At 39.0% G+C, this 23,867-nt stretch overlaps 1 protein-coding gene across 1 annotated transcript; it reads left to right on the plus strand.

The window, feature by feature from the left end:
* The first annotated feature begins 17,631 nt into the window (after positions 1-17,631).
* Positions 17,632-21,345, plus strand: CCN2 (cellular communication network factor 2). Its single transcript, XM_036769034.1, has 5 exons — positions 17,632-18,090; positions 18,357-18,579; positions 18,913-19,170; positions 19,376-19,587; positions 19,945-21,345. The coding sequence occupies exons 1-5, from the start codon at positions 18,025-18,027 to the stop codon at positions 20,239-20,241; spliced, it is 1,056 nt and encodes a 351-aa protein (XP_036624929.1). The 5' UTR covers positions 17,632-18,024; the 3' UTR covers positions 20,242-21,345.
* The last annotated feature ends 2,522 nt before the right edge of the window (positions 21,346-23,867 follow it).

The raw sequence follows: 23,867 nt of genomic DNA on the forward strand, positions 1-23,867 counted from the left end.
AAACAGTAAATATCAGACACTTTCATATTTTATATGTTAAATTTGCCATTTTTATTCATTTTTGTAAGTATGTCTGGGAGACATATTTTGGAAAATGTAGGTATGTAAAAAAAGATATCAATGAAAATTATTTTTTTCCTACTAAAAAAAAAGATCATTGGTGACTTTGAACAGAGCAGTTTCAGTTGAGTGATGAGACTTGAAGCTAAAGTGAAAAGTATTGAGAAGTGAATGAAAGGAGAGGAAGTGGAGTCAATTAGCGTCAGCTTTTTTCTAAGAGCTTGATTACTAAGATCATAAATCAATCAAAGTATTGAAGTGTCTGAGGAATGATGAATACAAACACACACGTATATACTATCAATCATCCTAACACCTAAATATGTGGCAAGTGGGATGTTTTAGTTAAATGTAGAATGTTCATAGAACTTTCTAATGCTTGTGATGCTTTCCAAACATTAAAAAAAGGAATTCACTTTTGAATGATTTGTTTGTTTTTAGTTCTAAGTGAGAGCTTTATTCATAAATACTCAGAAATAAAATTCCAAGAAATATCTTAGACATCCTAGAGATCAAATTGAGTTAAGGTAACATTAACTTGCTTGTCATCTCCCCTATGGTGACCTTAAACATCTTAAAACTAAAAAAGGTTCTGTGCCTTTTTTTCATGTACTATTTTGGACAGTTTTTACTGAGAGGAATTTGTGTAAAGAAGATTAATTTTTCCATGGTTTCTCCTCCCTATGTACTTAGCAGGCCCATGGATGGCAAACCCTTTTATCTCTAACTTCCTCTAGTTTTGCCAGGGCTATCAGTAGAGCTGAACCACAGGCAATGAGAAAAGGAAAAAAAGAGAAGACAAAGAATGAGACCAAGATACTGGAGCAGATGGAAGAGAGGGCAGAAAGGGGACAGAAAGAAAAGACGAGTGCCTGATAGTGGGTAAATCACCACAATCAATTCCCACTGGGGTATTTTTTGACACTAATGTCTCCAAATTCGTAGTCATAACGGAATCACAGAATTTTTGGATTGGGAAGGAACTTAGAGCCCTATCCATCGTCTCCTGAACCAGACTCAGATTTCTCCCTACAATAACCCTTATCAATGGTCATTCAGCTTTGACTTGAAGGCCTCTAATGAAGAACTGACCTCCAGGCTGAATTTACTTTTTCATAAATGTAACCTCTCGTTCTGAATTCTCCCCTTTGAAGTCAAAACAGACTAATGTAGTCCTTGAAGACAATTATCATGTCAATTAATCAATTTACAAGCATGTACTAAGCACTTAAAATTCACTTAGTATACACTAGATGCTGTTTTAGGCCCTAGAAATACAAAGACACAAAGTGCAAAAACTTCCTGCCCTCAAGGAGTATACTTTTTATAGGAGAGACAAAATATGCTCACACATGTAAATGCAAAATGAATAAAAGATGGAGAGAAAAGGGAAGGGAACGTACATTTATTTAATGCTTACAATATACCAGGCACTGTACTAAGTGCTTTTTACAAATATTATCTCATTGGAACCTCACAACAACCCAGAAAGGTAAGTGCTACTATAATCCACATTTTCCAGTTGGGGAAACTGAGGAAGAGAGAGGTTAAATGACTTGCCCAGTTACTAAGTAACTGAGACTAAATTTGAACTCACTCAGGTCTTCTTGACTTCTATCTCAAGACTTTATCTACTATGCACTGGGGGAGGAGTAGCTGGGGAAGACCAGGAAAGGCATCATGTAAAAGGTAGCTTTTGAGTTGGTCATTGCAGGAAGCTACAGATTAGAATTCTAATGGAGAACTCATTCTGAATGATCTCTTCTCCCTAGACATTCCAAGTTCTTTCCATTGATTCTCATTTGGCATGAAATTAAGACTCTCGTTCATTCTAGCTGTCCTCTGGATGCTGTCCAGTTTATCAAAGTCCCTCTGAGTACATGGCTCCCAGAACTAAACATAATCCTCCAGGTGTAGTCTGACTAGGATAGAGTGATAAAGAACCATCATCTCCCTAGTCCTGGAAAGTATGCTTCTAAGCCCAGGATTGCATTCTTTTTTTCTGTCTCTCATATCTCATTGATGACTCTTGTTGGAGCTAGCAGTCCACTGAAACCCCTTGGTATGTTATAGATGAACATACATAGTTACCTGTGGCCTTGAGCCTACATGTGGCCCTACAGGTCTTCAAATGCAGCCTTTTGACTGAATTCAAACTTCACAGAACAAATTCCCTCAATAAAAGGATATTAGCCACACCTATCGTTTAATATAGATGTAAGCTTTTAAATGTGAGGGCAGCTAGGTGGCGCAGTGAGTGTAGAGCCCCGGCCCTGGAGTCAGGAGGACCTGAGTTTAAATCTGACCTCAGATACTTGACACATTTACTAGCTGTGTGACCTTGGGCAAGTCACTTAACCCCAATTGCCCTGACATCCCCCCTCCAAAAAAAAATTTTTAAATGTGCTATTATTGATTTTCATTTTAATCCAATTCAGCACACCACCAAGATTTCTTTAAACTCTGACGATCATCCAATGTGCTACCTAACCTTCTCAGTTTTTTGTCATCAGCAAATATGATAAGTATATCTTCCCATGGCTTTATCCAAATCATTGATAAAAATGTGAAGTAATACAGGCCCAAAGACACATCCTTTGGGCACTCTGCTGGAGACCTTCCAAATTAAAATTGAAAATTTTAAAGTGAAAACTCCTTAGGTATGGCCTTTGAACCATTTTTTTTCCCAAGTATAATTGAATCAGGCTCCATGGTCTATTTTTTCAAACTGTATTCTCTCTTTAGTTCTGCCTTACTACATTAGATGCAGGTGATACAATTATGAAAAAAACTATACTTAATAATATAGTTATATAATTATATGTCATATAATACATAGACATAATTATCAGGAAATATATTGTTTTTACATAAATAATAAATTATATTATTCTGATTCCATGTTCTAAATGACAATTTTTATGAAACAAAAACACTTATCGTACTTGAGGACTATGACTATTTTTGGCGATTCAGGTAGACACAAATGATAAGTGTCAGAAGGGATGCAGAAAGCATTGCTAAAAATTGCAAATTTGGACAAGAAATCAAAGACTATAGGGGCACAGGTAGTGGTTTTATAAATACTAACCATCAAAAAGACAAGGGATTCAGAAAAGAAAGACCAGGGAAACAACTTAAACCTAAAAATCATTTCCTCTTATTTGTTGTTGAGTCATTTCAGTGGGATCTGACTCTTCATGACCCCATTGAGGTTTTTCTTGGGAAAGATACTAGAGTGGTCAGCCCTTTCCTTCTATGATTCATTTTACAGATGAGGAAACTGAGGCAAAAAGAGTTAAGTGATTTACCCAGGGTCACACAACTAGTAGTCGTCAGAGGCTAGATTTGAACTCAGGAAGATTCCAGAAAAAGCACTGTATCCACTGTATCACGCAGGGGAGAAGACAGATACTAGCATTTGGTGGGAAGGAACTAAGCCTTCAGGTACAAACTACAACCCTGTCTTCTTAAAGGGATAGTCACCAGGGAAACAATTTGAACCTAAAAATCATTTCCTGCAGGCTAGCGAAATTTAGGAGAGAGTTCAAATTCTCCCTTGTACAGGAGTGTTCAAGATTCGTTCATGCCTCCCAGCAAGAGGAATTTAGCTAGCCCACATGGATACATAACCTATATGGGCAACACACGCATGCGTGCACACACACACACACACACACACACACCTATTAGTTTCGGATAAGTTCTAGATAATTAAACTGTGCGATTTCCCAAAGACTAGCTCTCAAACTCCTGTTCAATTATAGGCCTGGCTTACTACTTGTAGTAGGTATAAGATACATATATTAATGCATGAAATTTATTGGTTTTCCATCTGACTGCATGACATTGAAAAATAGGCATTACTGTCCCATTTTGTTGGGTTTTTTCTTTGTAAATAATTAGGCTAAACTCTTTTGAGTATGTCAATCATTTGAGAGACTCTGAAGTGTACTAGGACTTGATTCAATCAACCCAATATCAGCTATAAGCAGAGGGAGATAACCTAAATTGTTTGAACTTAGCACTGTGTGGCTGGGAAACTAAACCACCTCTCCCTGCTGCTTAGAGACCCTTAACCAAGGACCTAGGTTATGCTGACGAGAAACCCAGTCAGGCCCAAGGAATTTGATGATGCAAGGAATTTTCTCAAATTGTACATCTCAAGCACCTCATATGTCTTATCTTAAAACTGGCCTCATATTGATCAACCAGTTATCGTTTCCATATTCCTTTGATTATTTATAGATACATCAGGAATTGGGATACCTCCTTTTCTGAATTCAGGGAATTATACCTGTTCACCCTCCCCCCCCCCGAATTAGAAAGTTCCCAATCTTTCCTCCAATTAGAAATCAGATCACCTAATTTTGTATCCTGGTTAATTGTTTTCTTTTAATTAATTGCTCTTCCTTGATTAATTATTTTTGATATAGAAAAATCTGCATTCAAGGTCTAGCCCCTAAGCTGAGGAAACGGCCTGGTCCTGAATTGTTGGGCAACTGGCATTCCTCAATAAATTGAAATGCTCAGAAGATCAAACCTTTGTTTCCTCAGTCATTTCATCTTTCGCTCACGACACGGGGAAACTCTTGGCAATCTGGATTCTGTCCTGGACTTCCTCCATGACCAAGGTAAACACCTTCGATGACTAGCCATCTGCCTTTTTATGTCTTATTTGATATTAATAGCCTTCTTGGACTTCAGGGACAGCTTTTAGCTTTGCTTTTTATGCCTTGTGCTTAGCCAAATGCCTAGGGAAGAATAAGTGCTTAATAAGTTTCTTTTCATTAATTGATAAATTGATGGGTAGTCAGAGAGTCATCAAACAAAAATATCACTGCTATTACATCTTTCAAAAGATCTTATAAGAAACACCTCACAGGAGAGTCTTTAAGGCAACATTTTTGCTCTATCAAATCAAGCCTTTTGAGTCTATCAATAGGCACATTGGCACATCTTGTATTCTCTACATTTTTCAGACAATTGTGTGACCAAAGATTCCACATGTGGTACATGCCTGTGAAAGCTTTCTCTCACTTTCAAATGTGTTCCCAGTGGGTGAAGATTAAAGTCATATTTTTTTATAGATGGGAAAGTAGGAATATTGGGATTTAGATACTGATATTCTCTCAATCACATGGATGGGCAATATGGTCTGGACAGGTAATATTGGTTTTGGTTTTTTTTTTTCCTACACTTTTGCCTTTTCCTTCTTCCTTCATTGTCATTTCTACTTCCTCATATAGAATAGCTAGGATTGTGCTATTAGAGTTAAAATGTGTTAACAGTTTTGTTGCATTTGATGGGACAAAAAGTTTGTTATACAAATCTTTATAGATCTTTCACGATTATTTGCCTGTGTTTTGTTGACTTTCCACTTTCATCTTTCAATGTTCTGAGGGTAGTTTTGCTTAGGGTGGTTTCTGGCCAAGCTTTCTTTAAACTTTTTTTTTTTCCTTCTGCTGTTTCTTACTATTTTATGAGGCACCAGAATTTCCTGTAAGATTTTTGCAAACAAACTTATATTCTAAACTTTGATTGCCTTTGGCTGCCATACATTTCCACTTTTGCTGCTTAAGAAGATCTCTAGGCTCTTTTGATCTGCTCATTCACAAAATTCACATGCACTGTGTAAACTTTTTTTAGGAAATTGTTATAATTGGTATTTACAGCCACTGCTCTTTTCATTTTCCATTTATTGTCATTTGTAGGCCTTTAAATCTTGTTTGAAATTGTTCTAATTATAAATAATGTTTGTTTCTCATTTTTATTCCTTCTTCTAATTTTATATTAATTGTTACCTTTATTCTAACAAGTCAGAAGTCTCACTCTACAGGCAGCTGATTTGGCAATCCAAATTATCCAACTGATTTTGGCAGTCTAATATTAGTAATATGTTGTTTACTATCTGTTATAGTCAATTTCAATTTTTCTTAGATGATTTGACTTAAATTGATACTGCACCAATGTATACCTTTCTTATCTGTAATGGTCTATGAGACACTTTTTTTTAAGTTTCTGGATCACCATCCATCTGCTTGGCCTCAAAGATTAATTAGTTGCCCTAAGAAACTGACTATACTATTGTTTCTAATTTGTAAATAAACACTTCTTTAGTTCTTCCTAAAATTACGCTCCTCCCTGTGACAATTTGATGATGACAAAAAAGATAATAATAAAGAAAAAAAGAATCACTCCAAGGATGGCATAAAAATTCATATGTTACTCACAAGGGAAAATATGCAATGTTTTACAACTCAATAGAGGAGAAAAAAAGTTGTTGATGGAAATCACATATCACAACTCCCTTTCTATAAAATCATCAGTCCGAAGCAAACAATGATTTACGATCCCAAATTCTACAAGACAAAGAGCTAATGTTTATTATTGGATTACTAAGGCCAACATACCCAACAGAAATGGGATAATGTTTCTTCCCTGCCTTCACTGCCATCCTTTCTTGGGATTCCATTTGTGAAACAGATTATACAACATGAGATCTGAAAGAGAAGAAATGGACCCCTCCAGAGTTTATAGAAAATGGCCATTATATAGTTCACTGAATAGTAAAATTAATTTAAATTTCATAAGAATAAAGTCACGAAGATATTGCCTTAGTTGAAGGTGGTAAAATGACAACTTTCAATTAGTCACATTAATAAAACCTATATTGGTGAATTAGGGAAAACAGGGCTACTATGGATCCTGCCTCCTAGTAGCTACAGTACTCTCCACAAGTTATTTAATCTATACATGCCTCAGGCAAGTTCTTAGGACTTTGTGTAGTAAATTACAAATGGTTTGGGTAGAGGTTAGGTAATCCAATCATCAGGGATTCCCCAGACTGATGAAATCACAGATCCTTCCTATATTCCCGGAATAAAAAAGACAGTCCTTCACTACCCACTCCACAATAGAGAGGTGACTCTGTGTCCTCAAAGGCTACAGTCCTAGCATATCAATTCCAGGAGGCACTATCAGCACAGAAGAACATCAAGGACAGGTCTGGCAATGTACTTGTGATGTCTGTCATGTGAAGATAAGCCTTAGAAAGTATTAGAAAACCGAGCGCCAGGTAATGAATTGATTTTATTGTGGCAACTCATAAATCAGATAAGGTATTAGTGGTCTGCTCCCTTTTTCATCAGCTAGGGCACCTATGCCAATTAAGTAATGGATTTTTTGAAGTTAAGGTAAAAATGAAAGGCAAATACGGGAATGTCTGAGATAGAATGGTGAGTAATCTAAAATCACTCATGGAATTTTCTGACAGTGCAATTCACAGCATTTTAAAACCATGGAACCTATAGAGATTGGAGTGCTTCCTCTTCCTTTCTTTTTCACCAATTATAGGGTCGTCACTGATATAACCATCCTATTGAGAAAAAATTTTCTTCAAGATTTTTTTCCCCTACAATGTCCTTTATCCTTTATTTCCAATGTGACAAAGGGAACAAGTATTTGTTAACATCTTCTGTGTGCCAAACACTTCATATATATTACCTCATTTGATCCTCACAACAAACTTGGCAGGGAAGTGCTTTTTATTAACCCACCCAGTATAGCTGAGGGCAGGCAGAAGTTAATACATTGACTTGCCTTACTTTGCTATCTCCTTATTGTTCAGTCATGACTTTCATTCTTCTCAGGTTCTAAGAAATTCAGCCAGTCTAAGGGAGGGCTTATTCCACACAGAAGGAATTCTGGTCTTTAAAGTATTGCTTCCCGATATTCCCAGAGGCAAAGCAAGCTTCCACTTCTCTAAATTTAAATAATCCATTGCTGAAAACTCTCAGAGGTTGGTGGGGAGTATTTATGAGGGCTGTGTCTTAGCAACTAAGAAAGAGAATACTTTTTAGCATTCAAAGCTTCTCTGCTGAGATCCCCCACTATGGTGTACTGGGTAGGTTAAGGAGCAAAATTGGACCCCTAATGAGAGACAATGGGGATGCATACTTGGAATGAATGAACTCAGCTTGAAGGACTAGGATGGGCAGCTGCCTAACCAGGAACAAAGCTGACCCGAGGAATTTTGCTTGACAGAGGAAGGTAGGACTTGCCTAGGAAGTGGCAAAAGTTAACAGAGGAATAAACTTGGCTATGGCAATGTGCAATCCTTTTGGGAAGACAGGAGGTCAGTCTGTAATTAGGCAGGAAGCTTGCTTATCCACCAAAACCCAGAGGGAAGAAGCTAATACATCATACATAACAGGGATAATTAGGAGTTGGCTATATGGGGGAAATGCAAGAAAAATTATCAGTTCTCTGAGAATGTAACTTTTTAAATAAATTTAAATAGCAAAGAAAGTTGATAAAATTAAACAAAAACACCACTAAATTAATTTCTCCAGGACTGTCTTTTCCTCATCTGTATGTGAGAAATAGCTAACCACTGAAAGATCTGCAGACATTGGCAAGATTCTGGTTACACGACACCTGGTCCTATAGTTGTTAAATTCTGCATACATGCATGGGTCAATAAGGAAATTCCCTAAGCATACATTTGCTATTGCTAGACAACATCTCCCATCTGCGTCACTTGTAGTGATATATTTACACAGTCCACATACCACTGAATGTGTGCTATAGAAGCAATGAATCATGTGCCAATCTGAGACATTCCTAGGGAGAAAAAAAAATAAACCACAACTCTAACAAACAACAACCCAAAAAATCCCACCCCCAACCCTAAACCAATGATTTGCAATCACATTGAGGAATGCTGATTTTTTTACTTCTGATGAGGTTCATGAATTTTATGCATGACATGTCAACAACTTAGAGTCTCAATGATTCATAGTCTTAGAGGGATGCCTGAAGGTTAAAGAAGTTAAGAGGTCTACCCAGGGTCCCACATCTAGTAAGGGACAGAGGAAAGAAAGACCTAGGTCTTCCTATCCCTGAAGCTAGCATGCAATTGATGACCCCATGCTGCCTCTCTGTCAAAAATTTACTGAAATGTACCACGGGATGCTTCAGCACTTCGTGGATCTACGATTTCATCAGCAGTGATACTCCCTCTCCTGATACAAATAACAAACTATCAATGACTTAGGAAATAGTCGCTGTGACCAAAAAAAATCCATTACTCCGAAACCAACCTGATTTGATGAGCCTCCCTGAATTTGGCTAGGCTGGCCTTCAGATGACAAACAAAACCAGACCCATTCTTGAAAGTTTTCAAGCTCTCTCAGACCTGCCAGAGCTTATACTCTGCTGGCATGGCATTTGAAAAGCTAGTATCCCTTCCATGCTACAATGAGGCATCCAAGAATGGACGCTACATTTTAGCAGGTATTTGGCTTATGCTAGGTAGCAGTGCTAATACATGGAGTTCCAACATCTGTCAGTTTTATGGAAGATTCATGGGAGCTGATTTGTGAGTCCCTGGTGGGGATTACCATTTCACGAGGGGACCCAGCCATGCCTACTGCATTCCTAATTCTCACTCTCTGGTCTGCTCTACGTCCTGAACCCCAAACCCTACCCCTTTTAAGTTCCTCTTTATATTTTCCTTCCCTTTTAGAATTTAAGTCCCTTGAGAGCAGACATCCACCTTGTTTTCTTGTATTTTCATCCCAAGTGCTCAGCACAGTGTCTAGCACATAATAAGTATTTAATAAATGCTCTCTCTAACCATCTAATAAACTTGGCTTTCTCAAACAAACTTATGGAATGATACAAAAAGTCACACATGCAATAGGTCCAAGTCACATGGCTGTAAAAAAGATTAGACACTGAAAAGCTTCATTGTGGTCTGGTTTTATGTCACAGTGCTTCTATGCCTTGACAACTAGCCTCCATGTTGGCATTCTTGATTAGGTTTTCAATTTCTTGGTCAATCAGCTCATTCTGTGTACAAGTCACTGCTGAAGCACTTCTACCTAGGTAACAGAATTCAGAAACAGCTTACTACTCAATCTCTGATGAGAATCTTTGGCTAAGCAAAAAGCTTTCCTAGCGCAGGCTAGGATGCAACCTCTTCTTGACTTAAGCTTATCTCAGTCCATTGTGTAATGCTGACTCTGCAAAGCAGTTTGTAGCATCTACATGTCTTTAAGAGCATAAAGAAGGTCTTAGATAACTATATGAAGGAGTTTTTGATGATGCTCAGAGGCTGCTGATCATGAAAATACACACACACACACACTATCTTTGTGAACCACAGTTGGATATCCATTTCACACACATAGATAGAGTTCTCTAGAATAGACATTCCTGTTAAATTGATCAGACAAAGACGGCGTTGTACTTTCAGCTGTCAAAATAAACATTGCATTAATAAGTTCACTTTCTCTTCAAGTTTAATGATGTCAAAAGTTTCATTAAGACAACACTTTTTTTTTCCAAAAGAGGCCTAAGGTCTGAACCTGAAGGCAAAATGTTTGTTCAGAAGGTTTTGAGTGAGTGTTCACATTTTAATAGATAATTATGATGGGTGTATTTCTTTAAAGCTGTCACGAACAGGAGGCTATTTAATCGACTCATTGACTTTAAAGGATGAGGCTTACTTGTAAAATGTAGTTTGAATAAGGCATTCCAGGAAGTGGTGACCATCATTTGAATTTCACTTTTTAATCTACTATTTATTTTAATGACATGCTATTTCACAGTTGAAAAGCACAAAGAAATAAAGAGAAAAGATAGAAAAGAAAAAATACATGTTTTCTTTTGAAAACATTAGGATATGATACATCCATTTATTTATTTGTTAGACCTGCTCTCTAAAAGCATTCAAGGAGAATCATAAACTAAACGTGAATCAAAAGAAGCCAGTTTGACATAAAAGCAGAAAGAAGACATCTAAAGAAAACAGAATATATAGATGTTTCCAGGTACCCACAACAAGTGATTGCTACTACTTAGCATTGCGGTAGGTCTTACAATTCTTGGCACCTACAGAAAAAGGAAAACATGTTCTGGTATTTAGATGGCATGTAAGAACTACAAAAATAATAAAGATTTTGTTGTACAGTTTCAGTACATTTCTAGAGAGGAAAAAAGCTTCCAAATTATATTGTAATTTAATAAACAAAATTGTTCATCAAGCAAAAAGGCTTTTTCACACTTCAATAAACATGAAGTACAGAGAATTGTATTTTCTCAGGGCTGTATCTGCTCTGAGGAGGAAATACACAGAGAGAAATATACAACAGCACTTTGTCTAGAACAGCAGCTTAATATGTTGGTTGAATTGATTGAATATGACACACTTTCCCCCTCAAAGAATTTAGAATGTCATCGGGGAGGCAAAGTATACACCCACAAAATAGTATGTGATTAAAGGCAAAATGGGTGATACAGATAATACATGTTTCAAGAAGTTTGAGAAGGAAAAGTTCAGTATGAATTGGAGAGGGGGAAGGGGAGGTGCATCACAGAAAAGCTGGGACCCAATTTGGGCCTTGAAAAATGTATGAAGCTTGGACAGTTGGAGGCAGGTGAAGAGCATCCCTGGCAAAGTAAAAAGCATGAGCAAAGATGGAGGGGTAGGAATGCATCCAATGTAGTGAGGGACAGTGAGAAGACAAACTTAGAGACAGATTGTATTGGACCTTAAAAGCAAAAGCTGTTTCAACTTGTTGCTATAATCAAAGAGGAGCCATTATATAGAGGGAATAACATAATGAAAGTTTTATTTTAATATTACTCTGGCTCTGTTGAGATCAGAATTATTTGGAAGAGAAAGACACTGGAGTACAGTAAGTAAACTTTCAGAGAAAGCTAGTATGGGCTGATAAAAACCTGAACTAGGGACAAATAATAACAAAATAAAAGAGACAAAAAATAAAAATCAGTTCTCCGATAGTATATGTATTTGCTTCCTTTTTTTTTCCTTTTGCATTCTACAGACATGCAAACATATCTTGCTTCTGATTCCCAAAGTCTTCTTTCTATATTCCACCATAAATTTCTGTCGCATGCTCCCATTCTTTGAAATATGCTCTTCTCTAAGAGACAGGTGATTCAGTGGAAGTAATACCAGCCTGGACTCAGGAAAACTTGAGTTCAAATCTAACCTCAATACTTATTATTTGTGCAACCCTGGGCAAGTCATTTAACCTTTGCCTCAGTTTCCTCAGCTATAAAATGGTGATGATAGCAACAGCTACCTCCCAATGTTATTCTAAGGATCAAATGGGAATATCTATAAAGCCCACTTAGGACAGTGTATAGTAAATGCTATAGCATTTTAAATGTTTATTCCCTTCCCTCCTCCCACTCACCTGGACCTAACATCGGGCTTCTTTTTAAAGATGGGGTACCTCTACCTTTTGCCTTCACACTTCATGGGCTAAATTCATGACATTTCATGGACATTTCCAAGCTGCTTTTAAAGACCCCAGAGTGACACATACTTGTAATTCTTGCTATTGAGGAGGCTTGGGCTGGCAGATTGATTAAACTGGAGAGTTCTGAAAGGCAGCAAGCTAAGCTGATTGGGTTTCTGCACTCTCTGGGGTTGTTCTGGTAAGACCATATTTGAGGGAAGAGGAACACCAGTTTTCCTAAGAGGAGAGAACCAGCACCAGCACAGGTCAGAAACGAAAGCAGATCAAAGCTCCCATACTGATCAGTAGTGGGATTGGGCCTATGATTGTCCAATACACTTCTAATCTGGGTGAAAGAGGGAGATCCAATCTCAAGATAGAAACATACATACATACATATGTACGTACAAAATATGATTTTTCCTGATCACAAATTTGGACACAATTTGAGGTTTTGACCTGGCAGCAAAAGAGTTAAAATCAGGTCTCAAATACCAACTTTATCTTTTCTTTATTCTCAATCTCAGAATATCTATTGGCAAAATCAAACTAACTGGCTAAATGAGAACCACAAGAATTTAAATTAATAAATAAAAAAATACAGTCAATGGAAAATATAAGGAAATGTATTGGAAAAAAAGTATACTTTCCTTCTTTCCTTTCCCCCAATCCTATTTGCCAGCAGGTAAATGCTTAGATTTAAAACAAAAATTTAACTACCTTATGACAAATATACTCTACATTGGTGGATGTTATGATGGTTGCAGATTTAATTATAAGCAAAAAATATATAAGGGAAATAAATGTAATTTAGACAGTAAACATTTATATTTTGCTTCCCCTTCTGTACTACCATAGTAAGTAAGCTTCCTTTCTCAACCCTTCATTTTAAGCAAATATAAGGTAATGTCAGCCAAGCCAGGTCCCTTTGGATTCTAAGATAATATTTATTACTATTTTTTTAATATTCTGGCAAACTTTTTGATAGAATTAATTTACATCATTAAATCTGAGGCAAGCTAGAAATATTCACAGCCAATGACAAGCTCATCATGATGATAAATAGTTCACCGTACAGATGTCCATATACGGCCAGCCTTCCTATAAGGCTGACAGTTCTGTATGGGGCATTGCGTATGGCTCTTGGCTCAAAGTCACATTCCTTCGGTATGTTTCTCTGGGAGCTTTTGATTTCCGCTTTGAGGGTTGGCACAAACCTCCAATTGCTCTTATAAGAAAATGTCTGCTACTCAGAGTTGAAAATGGGCAAGAATCCTTCTTTAAGTACACAAACACTCCAAGTCTAGCCACTTTCCTGTAGAACTGCCAGGTTTTCAGTATGTCTGATACCTGATCAAGTGACTTTCTTTGAGGGGGGAGGAGGGTAAGGAGGGTTGAAGAAAAAACATAAGGGAAGGAATGTAGTATATCTACACCTGTACATTTTACAAGACTTAACCAAACGAATTGTAGCAACCGATGCCCAAGTAGACACACACATACCGTATATAGCTGTGTAAACAGGACTGTGCTGCCAACCTACTGAATTCCTCATTTTACCAGGAAAAAAAATGTGCTCTCTAAAAAGTATTTGCTGTATAAACACTTGCATCCAAGTCAAAATTAGTGCATTTTGACCATCTTGCACACAGATTCAAAGCTCTATTTCTTCAAATTATGACCTTCTGTCAATGAGAAGGGGTAAGTCAGAGTTGGATGCCTTTATAAGACGCCACTATTTCCCTTTACCTCCCAGGATCACACAAACATTTGCTGAGTCACTTATAATACTGCAAGAATTCAAAATCCCATGGCAAGAGTTAAGGACAGAGTGTCAGCCTTTCCTTTTGAATTTCCTGGCTTTGAATGGTCTGCATCACAACATAAACATTAGCCACACATACTTTTGGGTCTGTGAATGTCTTGGATTTTTAAAAATAAAACTCTCATCTTCCTATTCCTCCAAAAATCCAAAGTCATAAAAGAGGGATAGAATCTCAGCATAACACATATAATGCCCAACATATTTTTCTGGTTACTCTGAGATTTCATAGGCTGTGTATATTTTAGTATGCATATTTTAGCTCAGCTAAGATTGAAGCTATTCACCCATCTTTTGGCTAACTATGGGCTTTTAGAAACTTTGAAGAAAAATCTTGGGAAATTTCATAATCAAGCCATAGCCATTTTTTGTAATGGAAGTGGACCACCTTAACAACAGTGAAACATGCTGGTAATATACTTGGTGTTCGTATGAAAAACAAAAGAGAGAACAGAAAAGAGAAAACATATACTTGGTGTTCATATGAAAAACAAAAGAGAGAACAGAAAAGAGAAAACATAGAGAAAATACCATTCCAAGGGACTTAAAAATCCATTTTCATAGCATCTTTGTGAAGTAGTAACTTCTGACACAGCCACTGACATATCAATTATTAAGCCCATAGCCTGAGCTAGTTAATTAACCTGCTTGGGCCTTGATTTACTCATCTGTAAAATAAGGGAATGAGTAAGGTGGCCTCTAAGGTTCCTTCTGGCTCTAGATCGATAGACTAAGGATGACTTTCCCAAGACTTGCCAATTTTAGTGCCAAGAATGCAGCCCAGGTCACACCACCCTAAATTTATTGCTTTATCCATTTCATGAATGAGTGTCCCCTATGCAGCTCATGAAACTATTGATGTCTCCAAGACTCTCTTGGGAGTTCAAAAATCCCCCAGTCCATTTCCCACCCACCTCACCCTACAAAGCCACAGGAGTTCACCACAGAGGCCACATCCCAGCTTAGGTGAGATGGGAACCGACCACCACTACCCTTCCCCATCTGCCACACCTTCCTATCCATTAGCGGTGGCTCTAATTGGGGGTTTAGGTCTTGAAAGATTTCACTGTGGTTCCCCACATATTTTGAACTTTCAAAATCACCCGCAAGGGAAGAACAAGTTGGGGACCAAGTTGTCTATAATACACATGTGATTATTAACATAGCTTGGAATGTTCCATCTTTAAATAGGAAACCTGAGGCCTGGAATACTCTGAATAACAATTATGGGGATTCTTGGTGAGCTTTGGAGACCTCCTTTGCTTCCCATACTCACTATTTACATGCCATTCTACTGTACAACACTGGTCACAGATGCAGATTGCTTAACAAGGTAATTGTACACAGATGATGTGGTCTAAGAAGGAGTTGGACTGGGTATTTGTTCTTGGCTATATTTCAGGAGAAAGAATGGGAACTTTCAAGAAGCTCGCTTTGGAAAAAAAAAAAAAGAAGCCTACAGCACTCTACTGATAAAAGATTAGACCAATACCTTTTAAAGTAGTCTTCTCACAGGAGAATAATATATTCAGTGATTATTATATTGAAAAGTAGCAAATAGTGGTAAATGCTAGGCAATATCAATATCTAATCTCTAGAAAAGAGAAAGTGAAATATATTCCCTCCTCTTAGGACAGATGTGGGAGACTCTAGGTGTGGAATGTTGCAAACACTGTCAGATGTAATGATTGTGTTAGTTGGTTTTGTCCTACTGTTATAAGTCGTTATAAGAGATGACTATATTGTTAAAAGAGATGACTCATTTGATGGTGAAGGGGTATATCTAGAGATGACCAATTAAAAAAAAAATAAAAAATCAATATGCCTTATTTTTAAGTGGTCTTTCCATCAAAACAGTATGTTTATCTATCTCAAATATATCCCCATTTGACCTCTCTACTAATATTTGTCTATATTTAAACAGGTCAGAAGTCAAAATGCAGCTGCTGGTTGAACCCAGGATCAAATGATGTGGCATTGAAACAGATAAAGTGATATATTGTTGGAACAATTCCCTTTTCTCAAAATAATAATTGCTACAGTCTTTGTGGAGGTGTTTACAAACAGGCCTACTAAAAAGCTACTAGTTCCAAGAGAGAGCAGATATAATTAGTTTAGTTCCTTTTTTTTCCCTTAGAAAGAATAACAAAAGAGATTAGAAAGTGATGTTTTAGGAATTGCTGGTCAAATTTATTTATCTGCTGCACACACAAGTAGGGGAAATATAATTACTCTTTCTAAGGTTTGACCTCAAATAATCAAGCTATATGCTTCATGGCAGATGGCCACTACCATTGCTCATGTACAGACATTTAGTTGGGATGTACTAGTTTATCATCAGTCATGTTAAGGTACAACTTTCCTTTCATAGGACCAAAAAGGAAAGTATGCCTTGAGTGAAATGTGTGTCACTCAGGAATCTTTTGTATATGGATATTTTATTGACTTGGAGGCACATAATAATTGTCTACAAGGTAGATAGGCATCTCCTTTCTCAGTCACATTTCTTCCTACTTCTACATCTTTTTCCACTCTAAGGAGAGGGCCTGCTTACTCCCACATTAATAATCTCTGATGAAGCAAAGGGATACTTCTTTCCTAATAATAATTATTTTCTGTGAATAGTGACAAAGGCCTATTTATTCTGCCACATTAATGGACCAAAAAAAGTTAAAATATAACACTTTTTTAGTGGAAAATAAAAGTAGAGTACTAAGAAGTGCCTTGTCAAAATGGGATTAAGACTATGCTCTGCTGCCTGAGGACCTCTGGTTTTGCTCATTTCACGTTTCCCTCAATCAGCTGTTACATATTTTTTTTCCTCCTGATAACACAGCTATCAAGCCCAGAGATTTCCAAGGGGGAACTTTCAGGGACCAAAGGGAAAGAAAAAGATGCAGGCAGGTTTCTTTTGAATTCATCCAAGCAAAAAACAACTCTTTCTTTTGCTCCCTGAGGTGTTTTAAGTGCATCCTTTTCTGTCTCTAAACCCCAAATCAACATCAAATAATAATTATAAAATAAAGCCTTTAAACTGACTTTTTAGACTTCAACTGAGTCCCTGTGGTTAGAATCTTCCAACAACCTACCTACAAAAAGAATTGGGGGAAGGGGGCAAAGAAGGAGAAAGGGGGATAGACAGGGCAACTGGAAATAGAGGTGAGTCCTAACAAAATAAAGTAAGTTTAAAGAATAGCCTGAGTATTTCAAAATGATATAAATCAAGGGCAGTGAGAAGAGGAAAGGGGAGGGGGCTTTGGAAAAAAAAAATCCTCCTTGGTGGTGGAAATACTGCGCCTTTTTTGTGGGCTGGAGTGTGCCAGCTTTTTCAGACAGGAGGAATGCTGAGTGTCAAAGGGTCAGGCTCAATCCGGTGCGAGTTGATGAGGCAGGAAGGTGGGGAGGAATGTGCGGAATGTCCCTGTTTGTGTAGGACTCCATTCATCCCATTGGCGAGCGCCGGCTGCCTGGAGCGTATAAAAAGAGAGAGGCAGGCAGTCTGAGACTCACAAAACAACTCTGCCTAGCAGCTGAGAAGGAGCAAAGCAAGGCAACTTCAACCACAGGCTAACGCCTCCGGAGCAAAGAGCCAGTCCTACCGCCTGTCCGACAGCAGCCTCCCCGGGCAGACAGGAAAGAAACAAAGGAAGAAGAAGGAGAAACCTACTTACTTCGACTCACCTCCTCAGCCACTCACGGTCAACGAGATCCTTGGGATCAGACTCGAACACCCCACCTGAGCACAGACAAGCCAGAGGCACGCTCTCTGCTCTCTCGCTCGCTAGCGGCTCGTCTCTCCCCAACCCCGAGCATCGCTGGTCCAGCCTCCCATCAACTTTAACTATTCTCGGAGAGCAGCTCTGGAAGATGTCCGCAGGGAGAATGGGACCCGTGAGCTTCGCCTTCTTGTTCCTGCTCGCCTTCTGCAACCGGGTAAGCGGAGAGACCCTTCACCCTTTCGCGCTCTCGCCGCCCCACCGGTCCCCATCGCTTGGGCTGGAGGTGGCTGGTCTCTGTAGGATCGGTCTAGCATCCCTAAGAAAACGAGAGAGCGCAGGGCTGAGCGGGGACTCTGGGAAAGCTCTGGCTCTGGGGCGTAAGGGGAGGGAACTGGGAAGTGAGGAGGGTGTGCGCGGCTTCCTCCCTATGCTGGTCTCCTACTGACTTGAGTTTCCTCCTCGTTTCCCTCCTCCCCTTAGGAGATAGCCGGCCAGGACTGCAGCGGGCAGTGTCAGTGTGGGGCAGGACCGCCACCAGAGTGCCCAGCCGGCGTGAGCCTGGTGCCAGACGGCTGCGGCTGCTGTAGAGTGTGCGCCAAGCAACTGGGAGAGCTGTGCACGGAGCGGGACCCCTGCGACCCCCACAAGGGCCTCTTCTGTGACTTCGGCTCTCCAGCGAACCGCAAAATTGGAGTGTGCACAGGTAAGGACGAGTTGTCATCCCCTGCTCAAGCTCTTCTGTCCCAGGGGTTGTATTGCTCCCCTTCCTGGGACTGAGAACTGGCAAGTCCAAAATGTGCTTTTTTCGGGCAAAAGATCCTAGATTTGCCTCGAGCATCAGAAAGAAAGTCTAAAACTTCCATTTCTGCCCCACTCCCCCCAGGTTTCCCTTAATTAGAATGTGTGGTTTTCGTTGCACAGAAGGCTAAAGGCTATCATAAGCCACTGATACAGAATTGATAACAAATTCTCTATTTTAAAAACTTGTTTCTTGGGGGTACTCAAATCTATTTTTTGTTCTCTCCCTTCGTTGCAGCAAAAGACGGTGCCCCATGTGTCTTTGGAGGGATGGTGTATAGGAGTGGAGAGTCCTTTCAGAGCAGTTGCAAATACCAGTGCACATGCCTGGATGGGGCTGTGGGCTGCGTGCCCCTCTGCAGTATGGATGTCCGTTTGCCCAGTCCAGATTGCCCCTTCCCCCGAAGGGTGAAACTTCCTGGTAAATGCTGCGAGGAGTGGGTGTGTGAGGAACCCAAGGACAAAGACCGGACTGCAGTTGGACCAGCCCTAGCTGGTGAGTTGGCTGTTTTCCAAGAAATACATGTCAATGATCTGCGCTCTTTTGATCTCTTTTCTATATATAAAACACTCATAAAAAGAAAATATATGTATATTATATATCTAAAGACTACTTGTCTTAAACTTGGGGTGGGGAATGGAAAGGGAAACCTGCTGATTTATCCCCTAGAGCCTAACCTTCTGTTTGTATGCTTTCACAGCATTCCGACTGGAAGACACTTATGGCCCTGACCCAACTATGATTCGTGCCAATTGCCTGGTCCAGACCACAGAATGGAGTGCCTGTTCAAAAACATGTGGGATGGGCATCTCTACCAGAGTCACCAACGACAATGCCTTCTGCAGACTGGAAAAGCAAAGTCGTCTGTGTATGGTCAGACCCTGTGAAGTTGCCCTGGAAGAGAATATCAAGGTAAAACTTCCTCTCCAACCCCTCCATACACACACACACACACACACACACACACACACAGGCCACCATTAGAGTGAGTCCTCCCAATATTGAGTTCTAAGTGGACTAGGTTGCTAAAACCAAATGTTTTGTAATAGGCCTCAAGTTCATGACCAATATCTTTCACTATTAAATACTCACAGCAAGAGTTCAATCCAAGGCAACCTAACAGAGGCAATATTGAATATGGAAAAATTGACTGACTGAACATAAATTTCCTCTTCTCATAACAAACATTGAAAAACCCAAGAACAGGAAATAGCAAACTACTGCCTGTACCAACCTGCTGATTTTTTTTTAATCTTTGTCTCTCTTTAGAAAGGCAAAAAGTGTATCCGAACTCCCAGAATCTCTAAGCCTGTGAAGTTTGAGCTTTCTGGATGCACCAGTGTGAAGACCTACCGGGCTAAGTTCTGTGGGGTCTGCACAGATGGTAGATGCTGCACTCCCCACAGAACCGCCACCCTCCCCGTTGAGTTCAAGTGCCCCGATGGTGAAGTCATGAAGAAGAAGATGATGTTCATCAAGACCTGTGCATGCCATTACAACTGCCCTGGAGACAATGACATTTTTGAGTCCCTGTACTACAGGAAAATGTATGGAGACATGGCGTAAAGCCAGAGGCAGAGAGAGACAGAGAGAGAAAAAGAGAGACTAATTAGACTGTCAACTTGAAAAGATTTGCATCTCATTTTTTGTAAACATGATTTCAGTAGCACAAGTTATTTAAATCTGTTTTATTTAAGGAAAAAACCCCACAAAATTCAACCCATTGCTCCGTGTGGCATTCAAACAGAAATGAGCTACTGCTGACCCCAGACACTGGTTTGGAGAAGAAAGTAAGACTTGACTGTGGGACCACATCACAGCACAACTTCAGAACTTGTACTAGGTTGGTGCTTAGGGGTCAATAGAGAGCACTTGCGGAAAGGTTTGCACTACCAAGTGGCTGTTCCCTTAAAGTGGTAATGCTGTGTTCCACCTGGTAATGCAATTGAGAAGGAGACCTTTAGCATTCTCACTGATCTGCCCTTAGCTCCACTGACAGCTAAGATGGGCCTTCTTGGCTGGCAGGGGGCTGTCAAGCTGTTCTGTTCCCCTGGAACAAGCAGTATTTCAGCTATGACATTTTGATTCAAATGACCATGCTCAAAAAGAGTCAGAATCATGTCTACTAGACTGGACAGCTTGTGGCAAGTTAATTTGCCTGTAACAAGCCAGATTTTTTTATTAATATTGTAAATACTGTGTATATATATATTTGTACAGTTATCTAAATTAATTTAAAGTTGTTTGTGCCTTTTTTCGTTGTTAATGCTTGGATATGTTCAATGTTAGCCTCCATTTCTGAACACCATAGGTAGGATGCAAGGCTTGTTTGACAATGCATTCAAAGCATGAAATAGATACTCAATGGAAATTCTGCTCAGTTAGAGTGACCAGTGGTCAAGACAGATTGTTTGCTAAAGGTGTGGCAAGGATGTTGTAAAGCATGACTTGTACATTGGAAAGCAGTGGCCTCACTTTTAATGAACAGATGACCTTCGGTAAAATGAGTGGCTCTTTGATAGCTGACCATTCTTTCCACCTAGGAGCATTTGTTTCTGACTTTGACCAAGACTGTTTCTGAACAGTTTGTTAATTGTTGAGAAGTGTGACCAAAAGTTACATGTTTGCACCTTTCTAGTTGGAAATAAAGTATTATATTTTTTCTACAAATGGCTTGGTTACTCATTTACTCCTTTATAGTTTTCCCTCCAGGAAGCATCCTTCAGTGGAAATAATTTTCTTGGGTTTTACTTAAAGTTATTTCCTGATACTTCCTTCGGGAAGATCCTTATACAATACACCAGTGAAAATAAGATTTTATACTGCAACATGAGTCAGAAGCAGAGTTTTGACTCAAAGCTAAACTATTCACTAAACTAATTAGAATGTTTTCTAGTAATTTAATTTTAGAACCAAAATAAAATTACTGAGTGTACTATGAAATTGCTGTTATAAAAAGCAGTGCAATTGAATGAAAAGAAGGCTGGATTAGGAGCCAGGAAGACCCAAGTTCAGATCCTGCCTTTGATACTTACTGTGTAATCCTGGGTAAGCCTCTTAGCCTCAGTTTCCTCATCTGTAAAATGAGCCAGTTGAGCTAGATGGCCTCTAAGGTTTCCTCAAGCTCTAAATGTATGATTCTATGAAAAGTACCTTTTGGGGCCATAATGAGGTTCTAATTTTAATGAGCATTAAAATATAAGGAATCAATATGTTATTATAGGTAAAAATGTATTTAAGAACAACTCATCCATGAATACTGATTCAGAAATAGAAATCTATCTTTAATTATGTAGGAAATTTTCACTTAAATCTATTTTGATTTGAATTGGTTGGTATTCTAGAGTCTCATTATCAATGATCCTATTTTGCCATTTCATTTGAAGTAGAGGCTGATGAGGCAAAGTGAAGATTGAACTTAAAGAGTATCTACCCCACTCAGTTGTGAGTTGAACTGTGGTAACCACTAGCAGGAGAGGGCAGCAGGGATTCCAGAGAAACTCATGGGAGCCCAATATCCCACAATGCAATGTCGCTATGGAATACTAGGAAACAACAGCAGCCAGACAGACTGGGCAAGGGACAGAGATGCGGTGACTCACTTTGAGAGACAAAGTCACGAAGGAAAACAGACTAGCTCTGCAAATAGTGTCTGTGCCGCAGACCAAAGAAGGAAGCCAGCACATGTTCAAAATGTGGAAAGGTTGGTTGGTCAAAACATTGGACTTTTCAGACACACCCACACACGTGGATGGCAGCACTGCTAGAGGAAACAACCAAGTTCTAAACTCCTTAAGGATAGAAACAGTGCTGTTTTTGTTTTGTATCTTCAGTTCTTAGCTCTGGGTTCAATGACATCATTTCTTAACACAGACAGATTGATGGCTCAAATGAAGGGCTCTGCTACCCCGACTGCTCTTCTAAATGACTCTCGTGATTCTGTATTGTAGCTTTATTTAATATTTGCATTTTTGATGTTAGGAAATCCAAAAATGTAAGAGCAATGATAAAGCAGAGCAATGACAGAACTTTCATCCTTTCTCCTAAATGCAAAGTGTTCTTATCTTTAAAAAAAAATTTTTGTTTGCTGTTTATCAGATAAAAATCCATTTAAAGTACTTCTGTTATTTGGGATCATAACCGTAAAACCAAAAAGGACATTAGAGGCATTGAGTCCAACACCTTCATTTTACAGATGAGATAATTAAAACTCCTAGATGTTTATATGACTTGCCCCAAATCATCCAACAGGTAATGTGGCAGAATCAGAATTTGAACTCAGGTCCCATGACTTCAGTGCCATTTTCATCGCACCACTTTGTCTGTTTTCACACTCACATCTTCATATTTCTATGTACCAGTTGGAAGACACTAGTATTAAGAGGGGACTTCCTTACCATAAGGATTCAGTTAGAATTTGAGGTGCTGCTTCATTTTCTCATCTGTAAAATCAGGGGGTTGAACTAGATGACATCTAAGGTTCCTCCCAACTTCAAATCTTAAGATACTATGACCTTAAAAGTTTATGGGTTCCTTAGACTCTACTTGCTTTCAAAGGTTGTCAAGAATTTGCGAGGTATCTATTGCACTTCATATGAGAAACTGTTTCTGCCTCCATGGTTAAATGAATGATGACTATCTCATAGTACAGATTTGACTACAAGATACAGATTTCACTAAGAGACAAGCTGATAGAGCAAATAGGCTTTGGATCCGGAAAGACCCAAGTTTTCATATCCACCTCTGGCACATATTGGCTATGTGACCCTCAGTTAATTGCTTAACTTCAGTGTTCTAGGCAACTCTAAGATTAGAAGTGTCAGAAAAGTTGCCCATTTGCATCCTATGGAGGGAGTTGCATCATCCACAAATTCCCTCTATCAATGCAATCACAAGTGCAGTCTTTAGCCTTAAAATTGATACAAAGATAACCCAGCCTGTATAATTCAAATGATCTACTACTGGGTCAAACTATCAAGTTTTCCTAGAAAATATAGGACTTAAGAGCACGGAATTAGGTATGAAGTCTCATTTCATTCTCTGTTCTTGGTAACTCACCATTCCAAACTATCTGACTCTGTAGGTCTTTGCCACCATGCCCTGATAAGAGTATCTTCTTCCCATCCATTCAACTACCCATCTTTCCATCTCCTGGGGCAGCGGATAGAACGCTGGGTCTGGGAGTGAGGAAG

The sequence above is a fragment of the Trichosurus vulpecula genome, chromosome 7, assembly GCF_011100635.1.
Source record: "Trichosurus vulpecula isolate mTriVul1 chromosome 7, mTriVul1.pri, whole genome shotgun sequence".
NCBI lineage: Eukaryota > Metazoa > Chordata > Mammalia > Diprotodontia > Phalangeridae > Trichosurus > Trichosurus vulpecula.

Coding starts and splice junctions, on each gene's coding strand:
- CCN2 (XM_036769034.1), top strand. CDS start 18,025: ATGTCCGCAGGGAGAATGGGACCCGTGAGCTTCGCCTTCTTGTTCCTG. Junction 18,091..18,356: donor TGCTCGCCTTCTGCAACCGG/GTAAGCGGAGAG, acceptor TCCTCCCCTTAG/GAGATAGCCGGCCAGGACTG. Junction 19,171..19,375: donor AGTTGGACCAGCCCTAGCTG/GTGAGTTGGCTG, acceptor ATGCTTTCACAG/CATTCCGACTGGAAGACACT.